The following is a 22,090-nucleotide window of genomic DNA, read 5'->3' on the forward strand; positions in this document are numbered from 1 at the left end:
TTAGTTTTTCCATTCACATATAAGGTGGATTTCTCACACACACATTGATCAAAGGACTGAAAATTAGTATTTCTAAGGCTGCATTCCTGCAGTTACCTAGAAGTAAGCCCCACTGGACTCAGTGGGACTTAATTCTGGGTAGGCACATATAGAATTGTACTGCTAGAGTATAATTTCCTTTAATTGATGCTTTTTAAGTAATGTAATTGTTTGTAACTTTGGTCCTTGTCATATTTGATTGACAAATACTTGATCAGAATTGACTTCTCAGTATGAATATCAAGAATTTCATGTATTGATCATATTAATTGTTGAAAACAAAAACACCACAGAAATTAAAACTAAATTAAAACTATTTTTGGAGGATTCCTTAGGTTTGTGTTGCTTCTCTAGATGAACATTTAAATGTAGCAAGAAGGAACTTGAGTGTTTTGAAGTTTCATAACTCAGAATTTAGTCAGATTGAATGTTTGAATGCCCATTCTTATAAAGATGGACTTGTAATAAATGTTCAGCTACTACGTTTTAATTTTTCAAGTATAATATTGAAATTGTATTTCTTTAAACTTCTTGGTGGCCAAGATATTATAATGCAACATTACACATTTTGAAATTAGTGCATTCATTACTTCAGGTTTCTCAATTTGGCATGTAAGTTTGAAAAACTGGTAGTCTTAAGCAAGCTTTGTCTCAATCTGCAAATGTAGAACTTCACTATTAAAAAGTAAATACCCTATAGCTGAAATTAATTTCAGATTGTTCTATTAAGTACTAGGCAACTTTTTTATTACAGAAATTTTGTTACGTTTGAATAGCAACAGGCAGAATATAAATCTGTACTGTTTATCTTTTTGCTTTCTGGACAGTTTTTTAAATTCTTGTTAGTAGCATAGGAATGTTGCCTCAGTGACTTTTCTCCAGTTTACTTTTTAACAGTGCGATAGCATACAGGTCTTCTCAAAAGTAAGCCACTGAATTCAGTGATATTTACTTCCAGATACCTATATGTAGGATGGTCGTCTAAGAATCAATATTTCCTTAAATATTGCTTTCGTATATTGCATATCCGCTTTCCTGAATTCATTTTTGGGGATTTAATTCTTTTAAAGGTGTTTTACATTCTCAACTACATCAAGTTCAAATAGTGCAAGAGAAGTACCTTCTTTCTGTTTGTGTTAAAAGTGTGGAATGCTCATGATACTCTGTCAATGCATCTAAATTTGATTAAGGATGCTTCCAGACAGAGGGATCCAAGTAAGGCCTCAACACATAGAATGCCCCCCACCAGGGTAAAATTCTGTGAATGAGGCAGTGTGATTGCATAATAAAAGCTTTGTATGAAAGAAGCACCGTAAGCCTCCTACTTTTACAGTTCTGTTAAGAACTAAATTATGCCAATGTTTTATTCTAAAGAAATGTGTTGAGGTTTGTTGTGCAAGTAAGCAGATGAGGTAATTATGGTCGTAACCCAATGTTAGTCTTAATTTAAATCCCATTCATTTCAATGGATCTACTCTAGGACTAACTTATTATGACATTTGTATCCCACCGTTTTTCCTCCAAGGAACCCAAGGTGGCTTACACTATCCCCCTCCTTTCCATTTCATCCTCACAGCAGCCTTGTGATGCAGGTTAGGCTCAATCAGTGCCTGGATTAAAGGGGGGACTAGAATCCTGATCTCCTAAGCCCCAGGCAAAAACGACAGTGGCTGGAACAATGTACCCCACCCCCACAGACATACTATAGCTCAAGAGAAATCACAGACCATGTATTGTTACGCAAGTTAAACTTGGGTTTGAGGTGTGCCTGAACTCACCTACATCTGAGTACTTGAGTGACTCAATCTTGTTTACGTCTGTTAATTCACTCATGTATAAATTCTTTTGCTTTCAGTGTACAATTTATTCAATTTATATTCATTTCTTCCTCTAAAATATTACTTTCCTCTCCCCCTCCTACTCCACTCCAAAAGCGAAGTGAATTTGTAACCTTCAATGTCCACTTCATGTCTCTGCTTAATAATTCTTGGAAGAAAAAGCATTACCTGTAGCATTTCTATCAGTTCTCCATAAATAATTAGCTTTTACGTAATAAAACAGGTCAAGGGCGCGATCCTATGCATGTTTAGAAGAGCCAAAAAAGGCCATGCAGGAAGTTGTGCACTTCACAAACAACGCCGTCTTGTTTGCCTTAAGCACACTTCTATGCATACTTTTTTGGACTTAAGAGTATCCTAAACGGCAGGATGCCCCGATAGGCTTGCTTTGCAATGGAGTAATGTGGTTGTTCTTTTAACAATGCAATACAAAGGGGCTGAGCAAAAGCAGTGTCGTTTTATGGAAAACTTTCAATCCAAAACTACCATGTCACTGATTATACATGTCCCGTCCCACGAGAGTGGCGGAAAACGGTGATGATGGCACAAAAAAAGGCAGCCCTTCTCCTACAGACGTTTCAGTCTCGCGAGGTCACTAGACTTGCAACACGGCAAAGGCCAGCCGGCCGACTTCAAAGCCGACAACAGCCGGTCTCGCGCTCTACCTTCCCGCGCGATCTGTACCCGGGAGGAGGAAGGCGTGGTGGAATCCCGAAGGCGCGAAAACTTTGCGCATGCGCGCGCCTTTCCCTACGGCATCCTGGTAGGCTGGCTGAGCAAAACGTATGGTGGTGAAGGGATGGGGGAGGGAGCGCTAATCTCCCCGCGTGTGTCTATGTGGGGCACGTTACACTCCGTGACGTCAGCGCGCAGCGTCACGCCGGAGGGACGCACGAAAGTGTAAGTTTCAATATTTTTTCCTCTCTTCTTCCTGCCAACCGCCAAAAAGCCAATAATTGCGGGATCGCAGTGGGAGGGGGAGCGGAGGCAGCGGCGCTCCCCGGACCCCGTCCCTCCCCATCCGCCTTCTGTGGAGGAAGCGTGAACAGGTGTGAGGGGCAACCTACGGGTCGGTGAGGTGGACCGGCAACCAGCTTGCCCGCCTCTACAGAGGCAGGGGGACCGCGAAGCGAGACAGGAAGGGCTAGAGCGCGACTTGACTGGGTTATCTTTGGCAGGCGCAGGGAATGATGGCGCTTTTGAGAGCAGCCAACAGAGAGGTGGTCTGCAACCGGATCCCATGCGTGCTTACCCGAAAGTAAGTATCCCTCACTTCAAGGGGGCTGACTTCCAAGTAAACGTGCATCGGATTGCGGCTTGGTGCCTCGATCCAAGACAAGTACGATCGAAGTAAGACCAATTAATTACTCCCAAGGAAACTCGTTTAGGGTTGCTGTCCTGCAGACCGATCCTTTTCCTTTGCATACATATTTGGCAGTACGCATGCAAAAGTCACACAATTCAATAAAGCTTGCTTCCAAGTAAGTGTGCATTCGACTGCAGCCGTAAATGTTGCAGAGACAGTTGAAAAAGACGGGATGTGGGGGGTGGAAAAAGGCATAAATAGAGTGGAGGTCTCTGGTCCCTTTATTGGTTCAGGGAAGTCTCACACTTCCATGAATCTGCCCAAAAGGGATGAGAAGAACGAGGCTTGTAAGGGGGTAAAAAGAGGTTTAAAGAAAAACAAAATTTTCCGCTTTGTAATTGTTAGTGGGTAGATATCTTTTCTTATGACTGGTCTCTCTCTCTGTCCGCCCCACAGCAGACAGCTACTTTGCCTTGTTGTGGGGTGGGGTGGGGGGTCGGCGAGGTGAGCAGAGAAGTGATGGTGTTGCTTCTCTGCTCCTTCTCCCCACCCCCGAGGGGTTTTTGAGGAGGGCCGTGCATTGCACATGTGCAGTTGGCATCTCTCTTTCCGTGCAAGAGCGGCGCTGTGGGTGGGGGATTGCTCGGGAGTGTGTTGTGGGGGATGGAGTTTGCTCTCTCTTTCTCCTCCTCCTCCTCCTCCTCTAGTTCTTCAGGTACTGTAGTCGCCTTTGGCATGGGAGGGGGCGACGGCGGACAGCGACGAGGAGGACAGGTGGGAGAGGAAGAGGCGGCGGCGGCGGCGCTGCTGCTGGTGTAGGAAGCGTTTAGGCGGGACGGTTTAATGTGAGGAAGAGATCCTCTTCCTCCTTTCCCTTCTCTCTTTCTTCTACCTCGCCTCCCCCTCTCCCGGTTGGCTGGTATACGAATGAGGGTGAGATTGGTGCATGGGTGGCCCACGTCTCTTTCTCAAGCGTCAGTTATGTTGCTGGGCTAGACTTCCAGGGCTCTGGTCGGGCTTCTGAGGCCCTGGAGAGGGGGCGGGAAGGTGGAGGAGGCGGGGGCTGGCGGGAGTTGTTCTCTGAGGCACAGATGCTGCTTGCCTGGTTTTCACAGGGGCTCTCAGGACCAGCTTTCCTCCCCTTTCCCCGTGGAAGCAGCATATAAATTGGCCAGGGCCTGCTTGCATGTTTGCACGAGAGAAGCAGTGTGCGTTTTGTTTAGGATTGGGAAGGAGCATGTTAGGGGGTTGGGCCCCTGAGGCCTAGCAACTATATTGTAGTTAATGGGTCAGGCACAGCCCCTTGCATGCCTCAGAGTGAACTGTGTGTTTATTTGTGTTTGAGGCATAATTATTTATTTATTTATTTATTTAGAGTATTTTTATCCCGCACCTCAGCCAAAAGGCTCTCGGAGCGGCTTACAATGTATCAATAAAGAGCTGGACAGGGTCTATTCCCCCCTCCCCCCAAATCTTGTACTATCTCAATTCAGGCCATCTTGCTATATCTTCTCAGAAGAAAAGAGCCAAATGCATTGAAGCCTGAGGTCCTCTATACTGGAGGGGAGAGCTGTTGCAAGGCTTTATGAAAGTTTTAAGTTTGATCTTGATGACTGATCATGATCTTAGCAATCCTGTGGCTGAAAGAGAAGAAATGTCTGATTGCTAACATCTCAGTTTGAAATGTGTTTCACTATGCTAATTTGGTTTCCTTAATTTTTCTTTTTTAGAATATAGTTCTACTGTTTCTGTTCCTCCTGTGGTGATCAAGCAAATAAAGAATTGATTTCTTGGATTTGGTAACATGGCAAAAGATGTAAGTATATCTATAAGCAATGACTATAGGGAAACATGCTAGCACTATATTAATGAGTTTACATTGATCCTATATATTTTAGTAGCTCCCCTTAAACAGCAGTAAGCATATGCAGAGGTAGCTGTGATGGCATCTTGCATGAGGTGATTCAAGTGGTTCCATCCTGTTCTACATAACTAGTAAGGCATAACTATAGTACTACTACCATATTCAAAGTATTTATGGTAACAAGGCTAAAATACTTTAGTATATCATATACATGAGGAGTCATCTCTTTTAATAACAAGTAGTGCAGCAGCTTTGTGCAGCACTGTTATGCTTTATTTGCTAATGGTGGTATTATCTTGCATATCACCATGAACGTAAGCTGTTCTACTGGGTTGGAATAAAGCGGCAACAGAATGCCACAGGTCACAATACTCGGCTCTAACTTTTAGTTACATATTATTCTAAACTAGGAAAGGCCAGTTGGCACCTTGTCAACCAGAAGCCCTGTCAATGAAGGTGTAGTAAATATTTTGCCTACCATTTCACTTGTGAACTGAAAAGAATAATGTTCCCAAAAGCTGAGCAAGAAATTCTGACCCATAGGATAGGTCTGCTGACAACTTAAATTTGTTTTGATCTGTTTTTACATAAGCAATTTAAGGGAAATTGTTACATCACCAAAAGTGATAGGTTTAAAAACCTGTGATAAGACATTTGTCCATCACATTATTTTGTTTGACAGACTGTGTTTCACACATTTGTGCCATAGGTAGTGAAAGAAACTTTTAAGTGTTCTCTAAGTATAAAATAGTGAATTCTTACTGCTTTAGTTAGTACACTGCTTTTATTGAATTACTTTTAAATAATAGGTACATGTATTAACCTAAACTTGTTCTAGCAGAATCACACCTTCAACACTGAAAGTATAGTAAAACTGTACAGTAGAACTGTAAAACCCAGTTGCTTGAATCTTTACTCCTCCCCAATTCTTAAAATTGTTTTAAGAACTAGAAAATCCATTGAATTTAATCAGTGTTTAAGTTTCCATACAAGCAGAAGATTAATCAGTATGGGTAATCTCATTGTTATAAAACATGCTTTCACAATTTGTTGCCCACCAAGCCAAACAGGCCCCTTCAATCATACATTGGAATCTGACAGCGCAAACTGTGCTGTGGGCTGTGTTTAGATTGGGTCACATTATGAAGGCCTGATTTAGGTCCAGGGTGGATTGATCTAAATCAGGCAACTTAAATTAATCGTAGTTTTAAGTCAAATTTCTGACTTTGAAATTTATTCCTGAATAAGCACTTTACGGTGACTTGTTACTATAACAAAACACACTGGTTTGCAATTAAATAGAGCCTTTCTAACTTAGGAACATGATCCAAAGCTGTTAGGATCCCACAGCCTGTTTGTGTTGTAAAGGAGACAAGTGAGAGACCATTGTCTTGGTCTCCATGTACATGCAAGGTATACTGAGCAAGTTAACTTGAAGGCTTAAGCTGCAATTTTCTGCATGCTTATTTGATAGTAAGTTCCACTGAATAAGGTATACAAACATGCATAGGACTGTCTGCACATGTCCACAACTTTCCCTAAACAGTGGCTGGTAGTTCCTAAGCAAAATGGTGTTTCTCCATGAGATGGAAGTAAATGTCCATGCTGTCTGTTAGTCATAAATACTCATGTTCAGAACTGAACATACTGCAGATGGGGAGGTAATAAAATAAGAAGCCAAGATCACCCATATGGGCTCTGTGGATAATCCTAATGAGAGATACAGGGTGGCATTTCTTGGCTACTTGTCCCTGGGCCCTCTAGGCCCCCCTAAAAATAAATTCAGTATATGACTTAATGTCAGAAGTTGTATTTTTCTCCATGGTTCTCTTATATACAAAAGTAACCTTTAACTCAGTCTGTTTGATAGACTGTCATGATTCAGTTTTAAGAGGTAAGTGTAGACTTAATAACCTTTTTATATTAAATTGATGTCTAACCCACCTTATTTAGGGCCTTAGAACATTACATGTCTTTATAAAAATAGATGTGGGTTTTTTAGCAATTTATATTTACAGACGTGATTCCCTGTTTTGAAAATGTATTGCTGCCTGCTAAACAACATAATCTTTCATTTTAGAACTGCCATTTTGAATAGCAAAAATAAAATCAGGTTTTCTCCTCTTGAGGAAAGGAAGCAAAATTGTCTTCAGAAAATTATTATGAAATTGGAAAGAAATATCAATAACACCTTAGATGCTTGATATGCTATATTTAAATTTATCATTACACTTATTTAAGTGATTTAGTAATATGTTAACCTTGTAAGGAGAGATTTCATGTCCTCTGAGAAAATGATGACTTGCATAGTGTGTGGACATTTGCTTTTATACGTCTACATTTTATGTGGCTAGATTCCAAAGAACTGCTCAGTTAATTCAATGCACAAAAGGAGTCTTTGGGCTTGTGTTTCTTGAACATCCTATGCCACATGGCAAATCCCTTTGAAACTGAAGGCACTTCAAAAGCAGGCCATGTGTAGCAGAGGTCTGCAGCTCAAAGAAAAAGGACTGAAAATCCTATTATTAGTATCCAAGCCCTAGAGCCTTTGGATTCCTACTGCTATGACTAATGGGGGTAGGGTGGGCATCTGAAGAATCTTCCTAACCATTAATGTGTGCCTTGGAGGTAGGGAAGGAGATAGGAATGTTAGTAAAGTTGGCCAAGAAAGAGTGAAGGAAGTGGGTCAAAGTAGACCCTGTGCCCCTTTGCATATCACAATGGGAAATTGTGGGTTAATTAACCTAACAACGAATTGTAGGTTAACTTTGAGTTGTTTAATCCACAAAGAACCCAAAATGTCCAAGTTCACACATCATGCAGCAACCTATGATTGAGTCAGTCATAGGTTGTTTATGTAAAACCAAAGTGACTTGTACATAGCATGCAACCCAGCAAACCATTGGTTAATTTACCCACTATTTGCCAGTGTTATGTGTGTCAGTGGATTGAGAAGGAACTTGAAGAAATCATGGGTGATTTTCATGAAGAAAAGATGAACTAAAGATAATGTAGGACTAGGGCAAAAGCTCATTATGGCCAGGAACAGGAAAGCCTGTGCACTATTGACAGGAAAAAAATCGGCAGTTTTATTAAAGGAGAATTCGACCTTGAGGTAAAGAGAGCCAAACCCTTGGAAGTTTGTAGGATCAGGACAAAACTTCATACACAACTTCCTCTAGTAGGGAGGTACCTGAGATAGATTTAAAACCATGCATGATTATATTACTCTCCATTGGAAACAATTTGGCACTTTGAAAGTTTGCTGAGTGCACCGCCTAGGGAGGGGTGAGGGCGGAGATCCTCAGAAAGTGCAGTCTGTTGTTAGGCAGATCTCGGAAACATCTGCCATTTGGAACAAAGCAGAGGCAGCAGTTTTGACAGTTCTTGCCAAGCGACTCTAGGCGATCTGTAAATAACTCTTTAAGCCATGGTGGAGTGCCAGATGACATGATAAACCGTGATGGTTTAAATAAACCTCACTGCAGACCGTGGCTTATCAAGAGGGCTTAATTTGATTAAATAAGCCGCTGTGGTTGGGGAAAACCACTCGCAGATGACATGACAAATCATAATGGCTTATTCAGAAAAATAAATCATTGTGCCTTATATTGTGACGTGCGAACCCTGTTGATTTCTTTCTGTACTTTGTTTTGACATTTGCTCTATGGCAGGTAGTGTAATTGAACTTACAACCAGGTATGTAAGATTAATAAGCAGTGTAGTTTGGTTATTTTCAGTATTGTTTTGTTTCGCAAAACAAAGCAAAGTTCCAAGCAAAGCAGGGCAATGAGCATTTCTTCCTTGCTATTGGAAAACAGATGAAAGATGGAATTCGGTAAAGATAAATAAGTCATTTATTTATTTATTAGTGCATTGTTGAAAAAAATGTAGAGTATTAGCTTTCATATCCAACTGGTATATGTGACTTCTGAAGGGAATCTACTGGTTTCTTGTTCTTAACCACTTATTTGGATGTAATCTCTTTTATTGCACTGAAATTAATATCCAACACAGTTTGCTTAGCACTGAATCTTGAAGTTGCTTTCTGAATTACAGGAAACAAACCATATTAACTTTTCCTACACATGATGTAATGAGAGCATGATTTCAAGAAAGGTTAGAATTAAAACATCCATAGAACAATTTTAGCAGAAAGCTGTGAAAGGGGTTTTGTGTGTGTGTGCGCGCGCGCACACACATGTGTATATACATATCGGGCAATTCAGTCTGTTTCTCCTCACTCTCCAGAGGTATGTGCAATTCTGTTAATGTTTAATTATAAAGCTCTTTCATTGGGCAGCTAGTGACAGTAAGGCAGATAGGTTGTGGAATACCCTTCCCACAAAAGCCCACTTGGCTCCAACTTCAAGTGTGTCTTCACATTTGATTAAGACATAGCTTTTCTGGGAGACGTTTTGTAGAGGCTGACTAGTTACAATTTTTCTTTCCTGCTTCTGCCCTGTCCTCCTTCACCCCATCCATCTTGGGCCTGACTATTATGATATTTGTTGCTGCTGTTCTTTTCTGGGGGGTTTTAGGTTTTAAATGTTTTTATTTTGTTTGAATTCTTTTGAAGAATGTGGATTTTTTTCTAATAAAATGAGGGCAAATATTCCTTACGATTTAAAATATTGTTGCGCACCCTTTCAGTTAATTGTCTTCTATAGCCTATGCGGCAGAGTCTTGCTATTTACTGTTTTACTCTGTACAGCACCATGTACATTGATGGTGCTATATAAATTAATAATAATAATAATAATAATAATAATAGTAGTAGTAGTAGATTATAGCACAGACTCTATTGGAACTCATTTTTATAGCTACAGATGCCATTATTTCAGATGTTTAATACTTAAGAAGATACTCTGTCTACAGTGTTGCATGCTAAAGCACCTCAGATTTAAAAATCTCTTTCTATAGAATGATGGCTAAATAAGTAGCATTATAGTAGTTTATTGCACTCGTTTGAGGAAATTCATCAGCATATGTTGGTAGGTTCATTTGAGATAATGCAGTTGATCCTCGAATTTAGCCCTACTTTCTTATTCTTTGTTTCAACGGATGAAAAATATTCATGCCAATTCACCATTCTTCTAAAAATACTTTAAGGTAATTTTGTAAAATTCTAGTTAGTTTGCATCTCTTAAAGGAAGGTGTCACCAATTTAGAGTAGGGTGGGGCAACTTCCTTTGTCGGGTGAGCCGGATGACTTCTAGGGACATAGCTCACCCCCTCCTGTGTTTACAGATTTTGCACCCTAGCCTTGCCCTATTCAGTGACATTTGATTGTAAAGAGGGGGTATGAAACACATGAGTACAAGTGCCCATGTGCTCCTTGCAGTTTCTGCCTCTGTTAGAAAAAGTGGTACCCCATCTGTAGGTTATGGTATGATTGGAGAGGGTACTTTTTCTTATATGAGAAGAGGGAAGTTCAGACGTCTTTTAAAAAATATTTACATACACAATTTCCCTAAAGTTACTTAAGCTATTAGGTTCATTATGTGTCATAACATTTATAATGTAGCTTCATGCTGCACTGTATTGGACAATTTTAGCTAATTTCCAATATTCATAGAATCTTAGAATAGTGGAGTTGGAAGGGGCCTATAAGGTCATCGAGCCTATAAGGTGTTTTAGCATGTGAATGGCAGTTGAGGGACAAGAAAAGCCCAATGGAGCTCCAGAACTCCTTGGAGGGGGAAGTTCAGCAGGTGGTGCTGGGGGACTTCTTTTCAAGACCTTGGTCAGTGGTGTCCCTCAAGATTTTTTCTTGTCCCGCATGCTCTTTATTATCTTGTCCCCCATGCTCTTCATTATTTACACGAAACTGCTGGGAGAGGTTGTCCAAGGCTTTTGGATTCAGGGTCACTCCTTTCCACCTAAGTTGTTCAAGTTCTGTATTAGTGTCAGGAATGGACTAGATGAGGGTGAATAAATTGAAGTTTAAACAAAACAAGACAGTGGTGCTCCTGTCGAGATCTACACTACTGCTTTAAAGAGCTTTATAACAGTTTTGACAACTGTATATGGAGTGTGTCCTGGGCCCCAACAGTTGTCAAAACTGTTATAAAGCGCTTTAAAGCAGTAGTGTAGATCCTGCCTTGGTCAATTGAAAGGCAGATTAGGAAATAGAGATTCAACCTGTCTTGGATGGGGCTGTCCTCCCCTTGAAGACTCAGGTGAGCAGTTTGTGTATACTCTCAAGATTTAGTCCTATACCTGCGTGTCCAGGTTTTAGGAGTTACCAAGAACACTTTTGCACATCTAAGATTAGTGCACCAATTGTGTTTCTTCCTTGAAATGTCGGATCTGTCTACAGTGACACACCTTAGTTACATCTCATGTGAATTATTGCAATGCACTCCATGTGGGGCTGCCTTTGAAGTATGTTAGGGAACTTCTGGTTCAGAATGTTGCAACCAGATTACTGACAGGGGCCTGTTATAGGGATCATGTGACTCCCATGTCACAACACCTTCACTGGTTCCTAGTCCATTAGTCTTTTTCTTGGCACAATTCAAAGTGTTTGTTATTTCCTGAAAAACCCTATATGACTTGGGACCTGATTATCTGAAAGATGGTATTTTCCCTTATGAGTCTGCATCAAATTTAAGATCTTCTTTCTGTCCCATGGACATCTATAGCACATACGGTGGGAACTCAAAAGAGGACCTTTCAGTAGCTGATCCCAGGATCTTTACCAAGGAAGCTCATCTAGCTCCATTTCTGCTGGTCTTCTACCAAGAGCAGATATAGTTTTATTCACGCAAGCCTTTGGCCTATAAGCTGACTTGTTATGGCCTTTGTAAATATGTTGCTATGGGGTTAACTTGTTGTATTTATTGTATTTGACCGGTCTTGTTTTTGTTTCACTTTTACTTTGCATTTAGTGTATTTGTAGTTTATTGCTGCTGGTCACCTTGAGAGCCAGCTTGATTTACTGGAAGAGATCATCTGAGATTGGGGAGTGTTACCACCAACATGTGGGTTACATGCAGCTCTGTTTCTGCTTTTCATCTACCACCGGGGAAGCAGTGGATCTGAGTCTGTGTCTAAAAAGCAGCATTGGGGTGGATCAGGGCAAATAAATTGAGACATTTTAGATGAGACTGAGGTGTTCCTAGTGTGGAGACAGATGGATTCTAGAATAGGAATTCATCCTGTTTTGAATGGGGTAGTACTCGGATGGTGGTTGTAAGCTGGAGTGTCGTTGTCCACCTTAGTCTGATGTCCCAACTGTGATATGGCAATGTCAGACCTGCTGTGGTGACACATGCCTTAATTACATCTAGATTGGATTATTGCAATACGCATTACACGTGGATATTTTTGAAAACTCGAGAAACAGCAGTTGATCCAGAATGCAGCACCAAGAATGCTGAAGAACTTTTAATCTCCATGCTAATTTAAAGGACTCTAAAAATTGTTTCATCAAGGAACCCCCTTGAATTACAGGGAGACCAATTCATGGCTGTTGGGCTCTGGATACAGATTGGCTAAAAAAAATTAAAATGCAAGCAATAAATAGATTTTTTTTCCAATTTATATTACCTTAAATTTGTACTCCAGTTTAAACACATTCAGAGTATACTGTATGTAGAGTTTTAAAAGATAGGCCGCTAGTTTCTTTTTTAAATAATCTACTTATGTCTGATATTTGTCTTAACATCTTCTTTAAGATTCAACCCTGTGAGTTCACAGCACTCCTGACTTATAGATGCTTCCCCAGTTGCCTTGCTCTTGTATTACTCAAATGTGTGGAGTTGGTGAGCTTTCTGGCTGGGCCTGTAGAAGAGCTAGTAAACAACTGTGTGCACTGCAGATTTCCAGGGCACCTGCTGTGAAATTCTCTGGTTATGGCAGTGAAACCCAGGTCTGACCTCCAGGCTGAATGCCTGTGAGGTCTTATGATAACTTTACCAGTCACGAGAACTTGTGACAACTATACTAATCATGGAGTGCAGCCGAGATGAGCGTCTAATCTTTTTGCCTCCCTAAATTGGGAGATAAAACTTTAAGCAAGTCCAGTTGTGGCTAAAACACTTCAGTCATATGTGACATTCATTCTGTGCACAGAAAGAATCAGTTGAAAGGAAAACTTATAAGACCTTTGAGGTAAGGAGCTGGTAGAAGGCTTTGACAACACTGTATCAGTGGTCTGTATAGCTCCTTGAATTGGGAGAAAATGGATGGGAATATTGCATCTTTTGTTCTTAATAAGGTTTGGGTCACATAATTGCCAGTTGAAAATTCTATACATGTGTTGGAGCACTGGGAGTGCAAGGTGTGGCCTAGGCTAAGGGACCATTGAATTGTATGCATGTATGTACAATTCCAAGTTGGGAACTGTATGAACCAGCATGAATGTGTGCATACATGATGGAGGTGGGTAAAGTGATTGCTTCCTGTAAGCAATGGCAAAAGGACAATTTGCTTAAGCAGAGAGAATTATTTAAATGCATGGGACATTGCTAAGTTTTAGAGCTGAGGTATACAACCCATGGGGGCATGTGGCCTCTAAGGCCTGCCATGTGGCTCCCATAATCCCATTGCTGCTGCTGAATTTCCCCTTCCTCCTTCCTCAGTTAGGATCACTGGAGGGGGAGGAGGTTTGGCCAACTCCCAGCATCCCTGAAGCAGCCCAGATTGCTGTTTCCATGTGTTAATGGCAGTGAGGAAGCTGCGCTTCTGATAGAGGTTCCCCTGGGGTGGGGGCCGGGGAGGCTTTAGCCTCCGTCTTTCTAAGCGACCTTGTAACAGCCTCCCTCCTGCCCCAGCAACCTTGAGCCTCTCCATACCCAATGTGAGTGTGTGCATATATATGCATCCCTCAGGGCTGAAAAGGTTGTGCACCTCTTTTGTAGAGCCATGTATCATAATGACCTTCCTACATTAAAACTTGATTGAGGATTGCAATTTAGCTATAAAGTAATTTTTACCATAATAAAAATGTGTCTTCTCTCACAGGCTGGCCTAATTGAAGCTAATGGAGAGTTAAAGGTTTTTATAGACCAAAATCTTAGTCCAGGAAAAGGTAAGAACTTTTGTTGTCATTGGCCTTTGTGTTTAATGAAGTAGACCTCTGTATCTTTACCAGGGATGTCTTCAGGTCTGAGGAGGCCCTGAGCAAAGTGTCCTCTCATGGGCTTCCTCCTCTCAGTGGGTCCTGTTGGGCTTACCAAGCTGTTGTAATGGTGATCTAAGCAGTGGAAGGCAGCCACTCTTAATTTTCCACAACATCTCCGGAGTGATGATAGATTGGGTACCCTGTGGAAAAATTAGAAGGGTGACTTGATCCAGCTGCCTGGTGCTGCTCAGAGTTCTAGGGAGCAGGGTGAGGGAGCAAATTAAGCAGAACAGTTATCAGCAGTGGGTTGTAGCAGCTGCTCAAGGATGTATGTGCTGACACCAGTCCTGATATTTACAACTGGATTTAAGTAAACTTCATCCATATGTGTTAGGATTTTTTTTTAGAAATTTGACTCTAGACTTCGATGTACTCTTTGCTTCTTTTCCAGGATTAGATCTCTCGTGTGTGTGTGTGTGTGTGTGTGTGTGTGTGTGTGTGTGTGTGAGAGAGAGAGAGAGAGAGAGAGAGAGAGAGAGAGAGAGAGAGACTGTCTCAAAGGCCAGCTTTGAAGGTCTAAGGCACAAAACAGCAGAAATGGAGTCCCATAATTGAGGGGCTACCACTGTGAAAGCCCTGCTCTTTGTACTTACCAAACTAGCTGTTCTAAACAGCGGGCATATGACCTAGGTATACAAGCAGGATTGTGTGGGTGAAGACTGACCTTTAGGTAACTTGGTCCCAGATATTATTTCTTTATTACATTTCTATACTGCCCAATAACCAAAGCTCTCTGGGAGGTTCGCAACAATTAAAACCATAAAATACAACTTTAAAGGCTTTAAATATAAAATATACTTACTAGAACTCTGAAATAAGCCTGCAAATGAATTGATAACCAGTGTAACTAGTACAAAAGAGGTGTCACATATGTATGTATTCTGGCTCCCATTAGCATACTGATTATGCATTTTGTGATAGTTTGAGTTTCCAAGTTGACCTCAAAAACACCCCATCGTAAAGCACATTACTGTAATCCAGTTTAGAGATAACTAGGGAGCGTGTTACTGTGACTAGATCCAACAATTCCAAATAGGGGTGCAGCTGGCATTTCATCTAGGCTTTACCAGATAATGGCGAGCCCAAGAGAACCCCCCCAGTTGTGCACATGATCTTTCAAGAGGAGTGTAATCCCATCCAAAATTCACTTGACGCCATCATCCAAAACAGTTGGTTTCCCAATCCAAAATACCTTCCATTTAATCCAGATTAAGTTTCAGCTAATTTCCGTCATCAATTTCAAAAGAGCGTCCAACCCCTAATTCCGGGCATGCACAATTGCTCTGATTTTTTAGGTGAAAAAGAGGTAGAGGTGCATGTCATCAGCATACTGGTAACATTACCTAGAGATTTCATATAGATACGAAAAACAGGAAAGATGACATTGAATCTTTAGGCACCCCACTATTCTGGTCACAGAGTGGAACAGAATTCATCCAACACAATTTTCTGTGATCGTACCTTGCACTGTTCTCTTCTACTGACTTTTGTTGTTCTGTGCTTGTCTTTTAGATTGTTCTTACATTATTTTATTGCTGGTTTGATCTATTGATAGAGCATTATAAACCATTTTGAAACACTGTTTGGATGAAAGGCAGTATACAAATTTTCAAAGTAAATATATGCTATTTATATAATGCTATCTATGTAGTGGAGTTTGTTATGAAGAGGAAGCCAAATTTTATGTTCAGCAAAATGAATAGAGTGTTGTGATATTTTTATCCATGAGTATACAACTTGTAAGTATTGATTTCACTGAGAGAATTTAGCGTGTACCTTAAGTCTTTCATTTGAATAAATTGGACTAAAGCCTATTTAACTTTCCCCCCTGAATTATGCCCATTATAAGTACATGTACTGCAATAGTCATTTCCCAAAAATGCATTTATAGATATTCTTATGGAACAATATTCTGTACATCAGACTTGTAACATTCTAGATGGAGCCCCTGATTAGGCTTGCAGTTGAATGATTTTCTCCAAGCCTCAAAAAAAGAGCTTAATTTATTCTAAACCCAAGTACAACCTAAATTAGACCCCACCACACCCTAGATAATGCCATTGAGACTGTGATAGAATATTATCTTACCCCCAACCCCTTCTGTACACCCTGCTTTAGACCTCGTCCCTCTAACCCTGCCATGTGCCTGCCGGCTTTCTTTGCTTGCTGCTGCTCCTGCAGCAGAAGGGAAGTTTCCTCTTCCCTCTCTTATGTCTGGTGCACTCCTATAGCTGTGATCCAGGAGTGTTGGGAAATATCAGTAGCACTGGGGAAAATTAGATTTTCCAACACTTTGGACATGCAGGTATCATGTGTGGAGAGACCATTGTCAGCACTGTAGCATCTGCAAGTGAAGTAAGCTTTGTTAGTTGAAATAATAAGATAGTGATTTTGATTAGCAAAGGAATTTGAAAATTGCAATGAGCAACTAGCAAGCAGTATCTGAGACTGGACAAGGTTTATGATATTCAGTATTCTAGTGTACCGCTAAAGAAAATGCAACATGTCCCCTGAGAAGCTGCGTATACCCCTTCGTCCTAGTGCATCTGTGCAAATGGCTTCCCTTTAAGTTGTACTTTGGGAGAGATTTGCTGTTACAACTAAATTCTGAGAAAATGGTTTTATAGAAGCCTCTGTGTGATCCTGAGACTTGATGCCAGTGGAATTGTTCTGCTCATTAAGGAGAGAAAAAAGAGAAATAAGTATATTTGCCCCAAATATATTCTTAACAAATATTGCAGTGGTTTGCCTTAAATTCTTATTAAAACATGGGATGGAGATATATTGAATACAATGAAGCTTTATTTGTTAAATGATGTGGCCTGATGGCTGAAATAAAATGTAATCTTTATACCATGCTTCTTAATTATGAACAACAAATTGATTTAGTGGAGAATATTGCATATCTTAGTTGTCACATCACTTTAGATGGCTCCTGCATGCTTATCAGTCTACATATTCTAGAGTCCACTTAAGTTAGGAAGAAGGTTTTGGTGTATTTCAGTTGTTCAACCATCCATGCAAATAATTAGAAACTTCTCCCCCCCCCCCCCAATGCGTCTGCATCTAGAAAAGAGAATAGGTAACTTTTTCACTTCCTATCATTATAAAATTTAATTTAATTGATATTTTATGTAAAGTTTTGTACCACAGGGTGGCAGTATTTACACAGAAATGAACCACCCAAAATTTCTATCTGCTTGATAACTTCAAGAATAAGGCTACAACCCTATGTACATTTAGCACTGAATATGTCCAACATGGATTAGATTGAAAATTTGTGATACTGTAGAGCTGTTCTAATACAGAAAAATGGCTAGATGTGAAAGTTCTCAGCTGATGACAAAGATTTACCTAGGAGTTAATTTTTGAACAAAGGCAGATGTTTGTGTTGGTCATTTAAGTCAATGGCCAAGTTTGCATGGGTTATTTAAATCATGGGTTGTTGGAGCCAAGCAGTAGTGAACAAGGCCTCTCGTGTGCTTGTCGCTTCCGCTTTCAGTTAACAAGTCAGGAATACCCAAAGCTATGGCTTGTTGAGTTAACTCTGAGGAGTATAAGCCCCAATTACTGAGTTTTCAGGTTTGGACATCACAATAACAACTCAGTAGTGGGGTGTTCCTGGGTTGTTAATTGAACATGGAAGTGATGGGCATGCAGGAAGTAGCATGCTCACTCCTACTAAACATTGGCAATTCCTGGGTGATGCAATCCAGGAATTGCTGTTAACATGCAAACCACTACACAGTGTTTACTGTGTGAGATTTTTGCAGAATAAACTTTGGTTGCAGCATCTAAGCCATATGAGTGGTATATGGTGGCTGGGTATAGTTCTTTTATTTACATGTTGTCTTCTGTGCCTTTAGAGGGTGAAACAAAGCATTTCTAACAGCTTGATCTCAAATACCTAATCTTGGTTTTTACTTAATAAAAGGATGTCTACTGACCTTAACAATACTTTCAACTATGTTAAACTTTGAACTGTACTATAGAATTAGATTAAATTCTGCTGTTTTTCCAGTAGTAGGATTGGATGCCAAGTGCATTGCATTTCAGTAATTTGTTATCGTTTTCTAACTTTTAATTATTTGGGTATTTTAGGTGTTGTTTCATTAGTAGCTGTTCACCCTTCCACAGTAAATACACTTGGAAAACAGCTCCTGCCGAAAACATTTGGACAGTCTAATGTGAACATTGCACAACAAGTGGTAAGAGGGCTGTCAGAAAACCTACTAATTCTACAAATTGATTGCATTTGTTGCATCTAATAATGTTTTCAGCACCAAGATAATCTGCATATAGTAAAATAAATGTATGTAGGCATTTAACAAGATAATACAAAATAAATGCTTCTGTCATTGTGTAATTCACATGACTGTACAATTGCTTGCTACACAATTACCTTGTTGTAACTAGAGTATACTGTGTGAATTGCTGCCCCATCTTTAAGTTTCATTACAACTCTGATCACATATCTTGCGTGTATCTGCATTTAAGCAATTTGAGTAGATAAATTCTCTTTAGTATTTTATCTTAGTTAGAATTCAAAGAAATCATAGTACACACTTAAGTAACAACAGCATGAGATCTCAGACTGTTCAATACTTGAGTTAACATTTGTAGATATTCCCATGTTTGCTTTTTGGGGGGTTTAATTTAACATCTAAAAATGTGATGTGATAGTTTCCCCATGGTCCATTTCCATGCTGCTCTGGTGATACCTTCAGAAGTAACCACAGAGGTCATCGAAATGAGGTCATTGCTTCTCATATCAGGGCAATGCAGGCATAACTAGAGTACTATGGAAGTGGATTACGAGGGAAGCATTCCCATGCTTCTTTGGTAATGTATGAATTAGTCCCCAATCAATAGATTATATTTGGTTCTTCATGTTAGTAGACGATATGGTATTCATGGTGATATGTAACTTAGAGATTTTAGGTAGCACATTAAGCTGCAATCTTATGCATTCTTACTTGGGGTAAGCTCCATTTAACGACAGTGGGACTTCTGATTAAATGTGCATAAGGTTGTGCTACACAATTTGTTTGAAATCTGCATATGAAACATGAGGATGCATGTAAAATGGCAGTTTGCAGTGCAGAAGAGAGACACTAGTTAAGGTTGGTTGTGAAACCATGAGCAAGCTTATAGCACAGTTAAAATTCCACAAATTTGAATAAAACAACATTTGAAAGGGATTTAGTGTTTCAGGGAAAATATGTCAGGAATACTGCAGATAACATTTTAAAATTTTGTGAAACTGGGGTGGGGGATAAAACATTTTAAAGTATGACTGTGTATTACTAATTTTTTAATGTAAATAAGAAACTGAATTGGTTATATATTAAGGAAGCTAAGATAATTAATTGGAATAATATGGGTTATATTTTATCATATTAGGACTGTTTTGTGTTAATTGTAGGTTATTGGTACACCTCAGAGACCTTCAGCCCCCAATACTATTTTGGTAGGAAGTCCACATACACCCAACACACATTTTGTGTCGCAGAACCAGGCTGCAGATTCTTCACCTTGGTCTGCTGGGTGAGTAAAATTCAGTTAGGTTCCCACAGACTGACAGAAATGTTTGAGAATACATGCCTCAAAATCTTTATTCTTGTTAAAGTTGTGTTGACTTTCTGATAACCAAAGCTGTCTAATTTAGGTCTCGTATCAAAAATTTAACTATTTTGGCCAGGGGTGCAGAATCTCAGGCCCAGGGGCCAAATCCAGCCCTCCTGGGGTCCCAGTCTGCCCCACTGGGTTCGCCAGATGGTCATGTCCCTTCCTCTGGCCCCAGCTCCTTTCCCCCAACCACCAATAGTTTGGTAGTTTTTTGGCTCTTCTGTGTTTTTCTCCTATTCTAAAAGATCAGAGTGCCTCTCCTAAGGGTTAGTTACTAGAAGTAAAAGCTTTAATATACAATATGCTGGTACTTTTGCCCTCACCTCCCCCCCCCCAACACCACTGGGATGTGGCCCCCGAGAGTTTCCCGAAATGGAATTTCGCCCTCAGCCTGAAAGAGATTCTGCACCCATTTTTTTCAATTGCTGAACAACAGACAGAAGTGAATAAAACTATTCACACAACTATGTAAATGCAATATAATAAACAATAACAAGTAACTAACAAAATACAACTTAACGTACATAATTCTAACCCAATGTTTCCTGTCAAAGCTTTCATGAAGCTAGTGGTTCAGGATATCTGTTGTCCTGTTTAAATTTAAATTACCTGAACCACTTGTTTGTGTTAATCGTTTTAGAATTGTGTGCATATAGCTCATTATATCTGTTTTTATAGGAAGCGAAACAAAAAGGGGGAGAAGAATGGCAAGGGTTTGCGACACTTTTCTATGAAGGTTTGTGAGAAGGTTCAGAGGAAAGGAACTACCTCATACAATGAGGTAGCAGATGAATTAGTTGCAGAGTTCAGTACCGCAGATGCTCACATCTCACCAAATGAATCGGTAAATATATTGTTCATGTTTTGAATGCCCTGGAGGAGGGAGTCACACAGTGATTTATTTTTGAAATTTCTTTTGGCATCATTGTATTTAAACAACTGCTGTAAAATTCCTCTTCGTATTAGAAATACCCATATGTGGACACAACCTTTTTACTGGTTGCTTCCTCTCTTTGAGTCTAATGCTAATTCCTATCTGTTGTATAAAGAATTCTAGTTCATGTTTACAAAGCTTGTCCCACCTACTGTGTGAAATTTTAAATAGATTAACTGTGGATATTCTGATAATCTTAATTCATCATGTCTGCAGCAGGCGTATGATCAGAAAAATATTAGACGACGTGTGTATGATGCCTTAAATGTCCTTATGGCCATGAACATTATTTCCAAGGAGAAGAAAGAAATCAAATGGATTGGCTTACCTACTAATTCAGCTCAGGAATGTCAGAATTTAGAGGTAAATTTTAGCAAATATTTGTTGCAATATTAATTTCTTAACACGTGTTCTGATTAAATACTAGTGTTGAGTAGATTCCCTCAGTTCCATTCCAAGTTGCTGTCTTTTCTTTGGCTTGGCACTGGTTAAATTCCAGTTGGAGACCCAGGATCAGAATGGTGGGGGAATTGATTCTACACATGTGTCATTCCCATTTTTCAAAATTGTAAATTTTTTTTTTTTACTTTAAAATAATTCAGAACCAAATAAAAAATATAGATGGGAAAGAGTCTCCTGACATTCACTCTCTTCCAGGTAGTATTATGGTATGAGTCTAGTGTTGTCTGGTAGAAAGATGGGAGAGCCAGGTGATACTTCCCCAACTTAAGTTTTGGAAATAAGACTAGTAGAATAACTGCTAATTTGAGTTCTGTTCCTGAAAACATTTATGGTAAATCAGCCCCTGAAATCCAGGGCAAAATATATAAGCATCTCTAGTAAATATTACATTCTGTAAATAGCTTCGTTTTAAGAAATGGGTACTTTACCTGGTTGAATAGTTTAAAACAATAACACATTTTAATATCTGAATAGGGTTATGTTTCATTTTATAGCAGTGTAACTCTGGATAGTCAAATCTTTCAGATTTTTTGAAATATTTTCTTTTATGCAAAGAGGTTTCTGACTGTTAGGCTACCTAACACTTTCGTTGTTTCTCATTTAACAACCATAAATGTCTGGAATCTACCTTAGCATCTATTAGAGCTTGGATTTTTAAAAATCTGGACAACTGATTCTCGCGCCATATTGCAAACTGCTTTTGAAGAGAACAAGTGTAAAGCCCCCTCAGACTGACAGAATTAGTTTCAAGTTTCTTTGAATCGTAGCCTGTGTAAAGAGCATTCATTTTATGTGTGTCACCAGTGCATCATTAACACAGCAGCAGAACAAATCCTGTAATACTTCTCAAATTCATCTAACAACTATAATTAAATTCTGTTTTTGTTAA

The 22,090-nt window shown here is 39.7% G+C and overlaps 1 protein-coding gene across 5 annotated transcripts in view; it reads left to right on the plus strand.

Moving 5' to 3' along the window:
* Positions 1–2,677: 2,677 nt before the first annotated feature.
* The window catches only part of TFDP1 (transcription factor Dp-1), a 33,753-nt gene continuing 14,340 nt past the window's right edge, over positions 2,678–22,090 (plus strand). Inside the window, exons 1-7 of one of the 5 annotated variants that reach the window (XM_063126169.1) lie at positions 2,678–2,777; positions 4,914–4,999; positions 14,018–14,084; positions 18,279–18,385; positions 19,603–19,724; positions 20,484–20,649; positions 20,956–21,102. In XM_063126169.1, coding sequence (XP_062982239.1) covers positions 4,988–4,999; positions 14,018–14,084; positions 18,279–18,385; positions 19,603–19,724; positions 20,484–20,649; positions 20,956–21,102 — 621 coding nt within the window. In that variant the 5' untranslated portion in view covers positions 2,678–2,777; positions 4,914–4,987. Of the gene's footprint in view, positions 2,778–2,846; positions 2,927–2,965; positions 3,136–3,783; positions 3,899–4,010; positions 4,029–4,913; positions 5,000–14,017; positions 14,085–18,278; positions 18,386–19,602; positions 19,725–20,483; positions 20,650–20,955; positions 21,103–22,090 lie in introns of those variants that run through there. The other 4 variants (XM_063126172.1, XM_063126171.1, XM_063126170.1 and 1 more) reach the window with 4 other exon arrangements.

Source organism: Elgaria multicarinata, chromosome 5, assembly GCF_023053635.1.
Source record: "Elgaria multicarinata webbii isolate HBS135686 ecotype San Diego chromosome 5, rElgMul1.1.pri, whole genome shotgun sequence".
Taxonomy (NCBI): domain Eukaryota; kingdom Metazoa; phylum Chordata; class Lepidosauria; order Squamata; family Anguidae; genus Elgaria; species Elgaria multicarinata.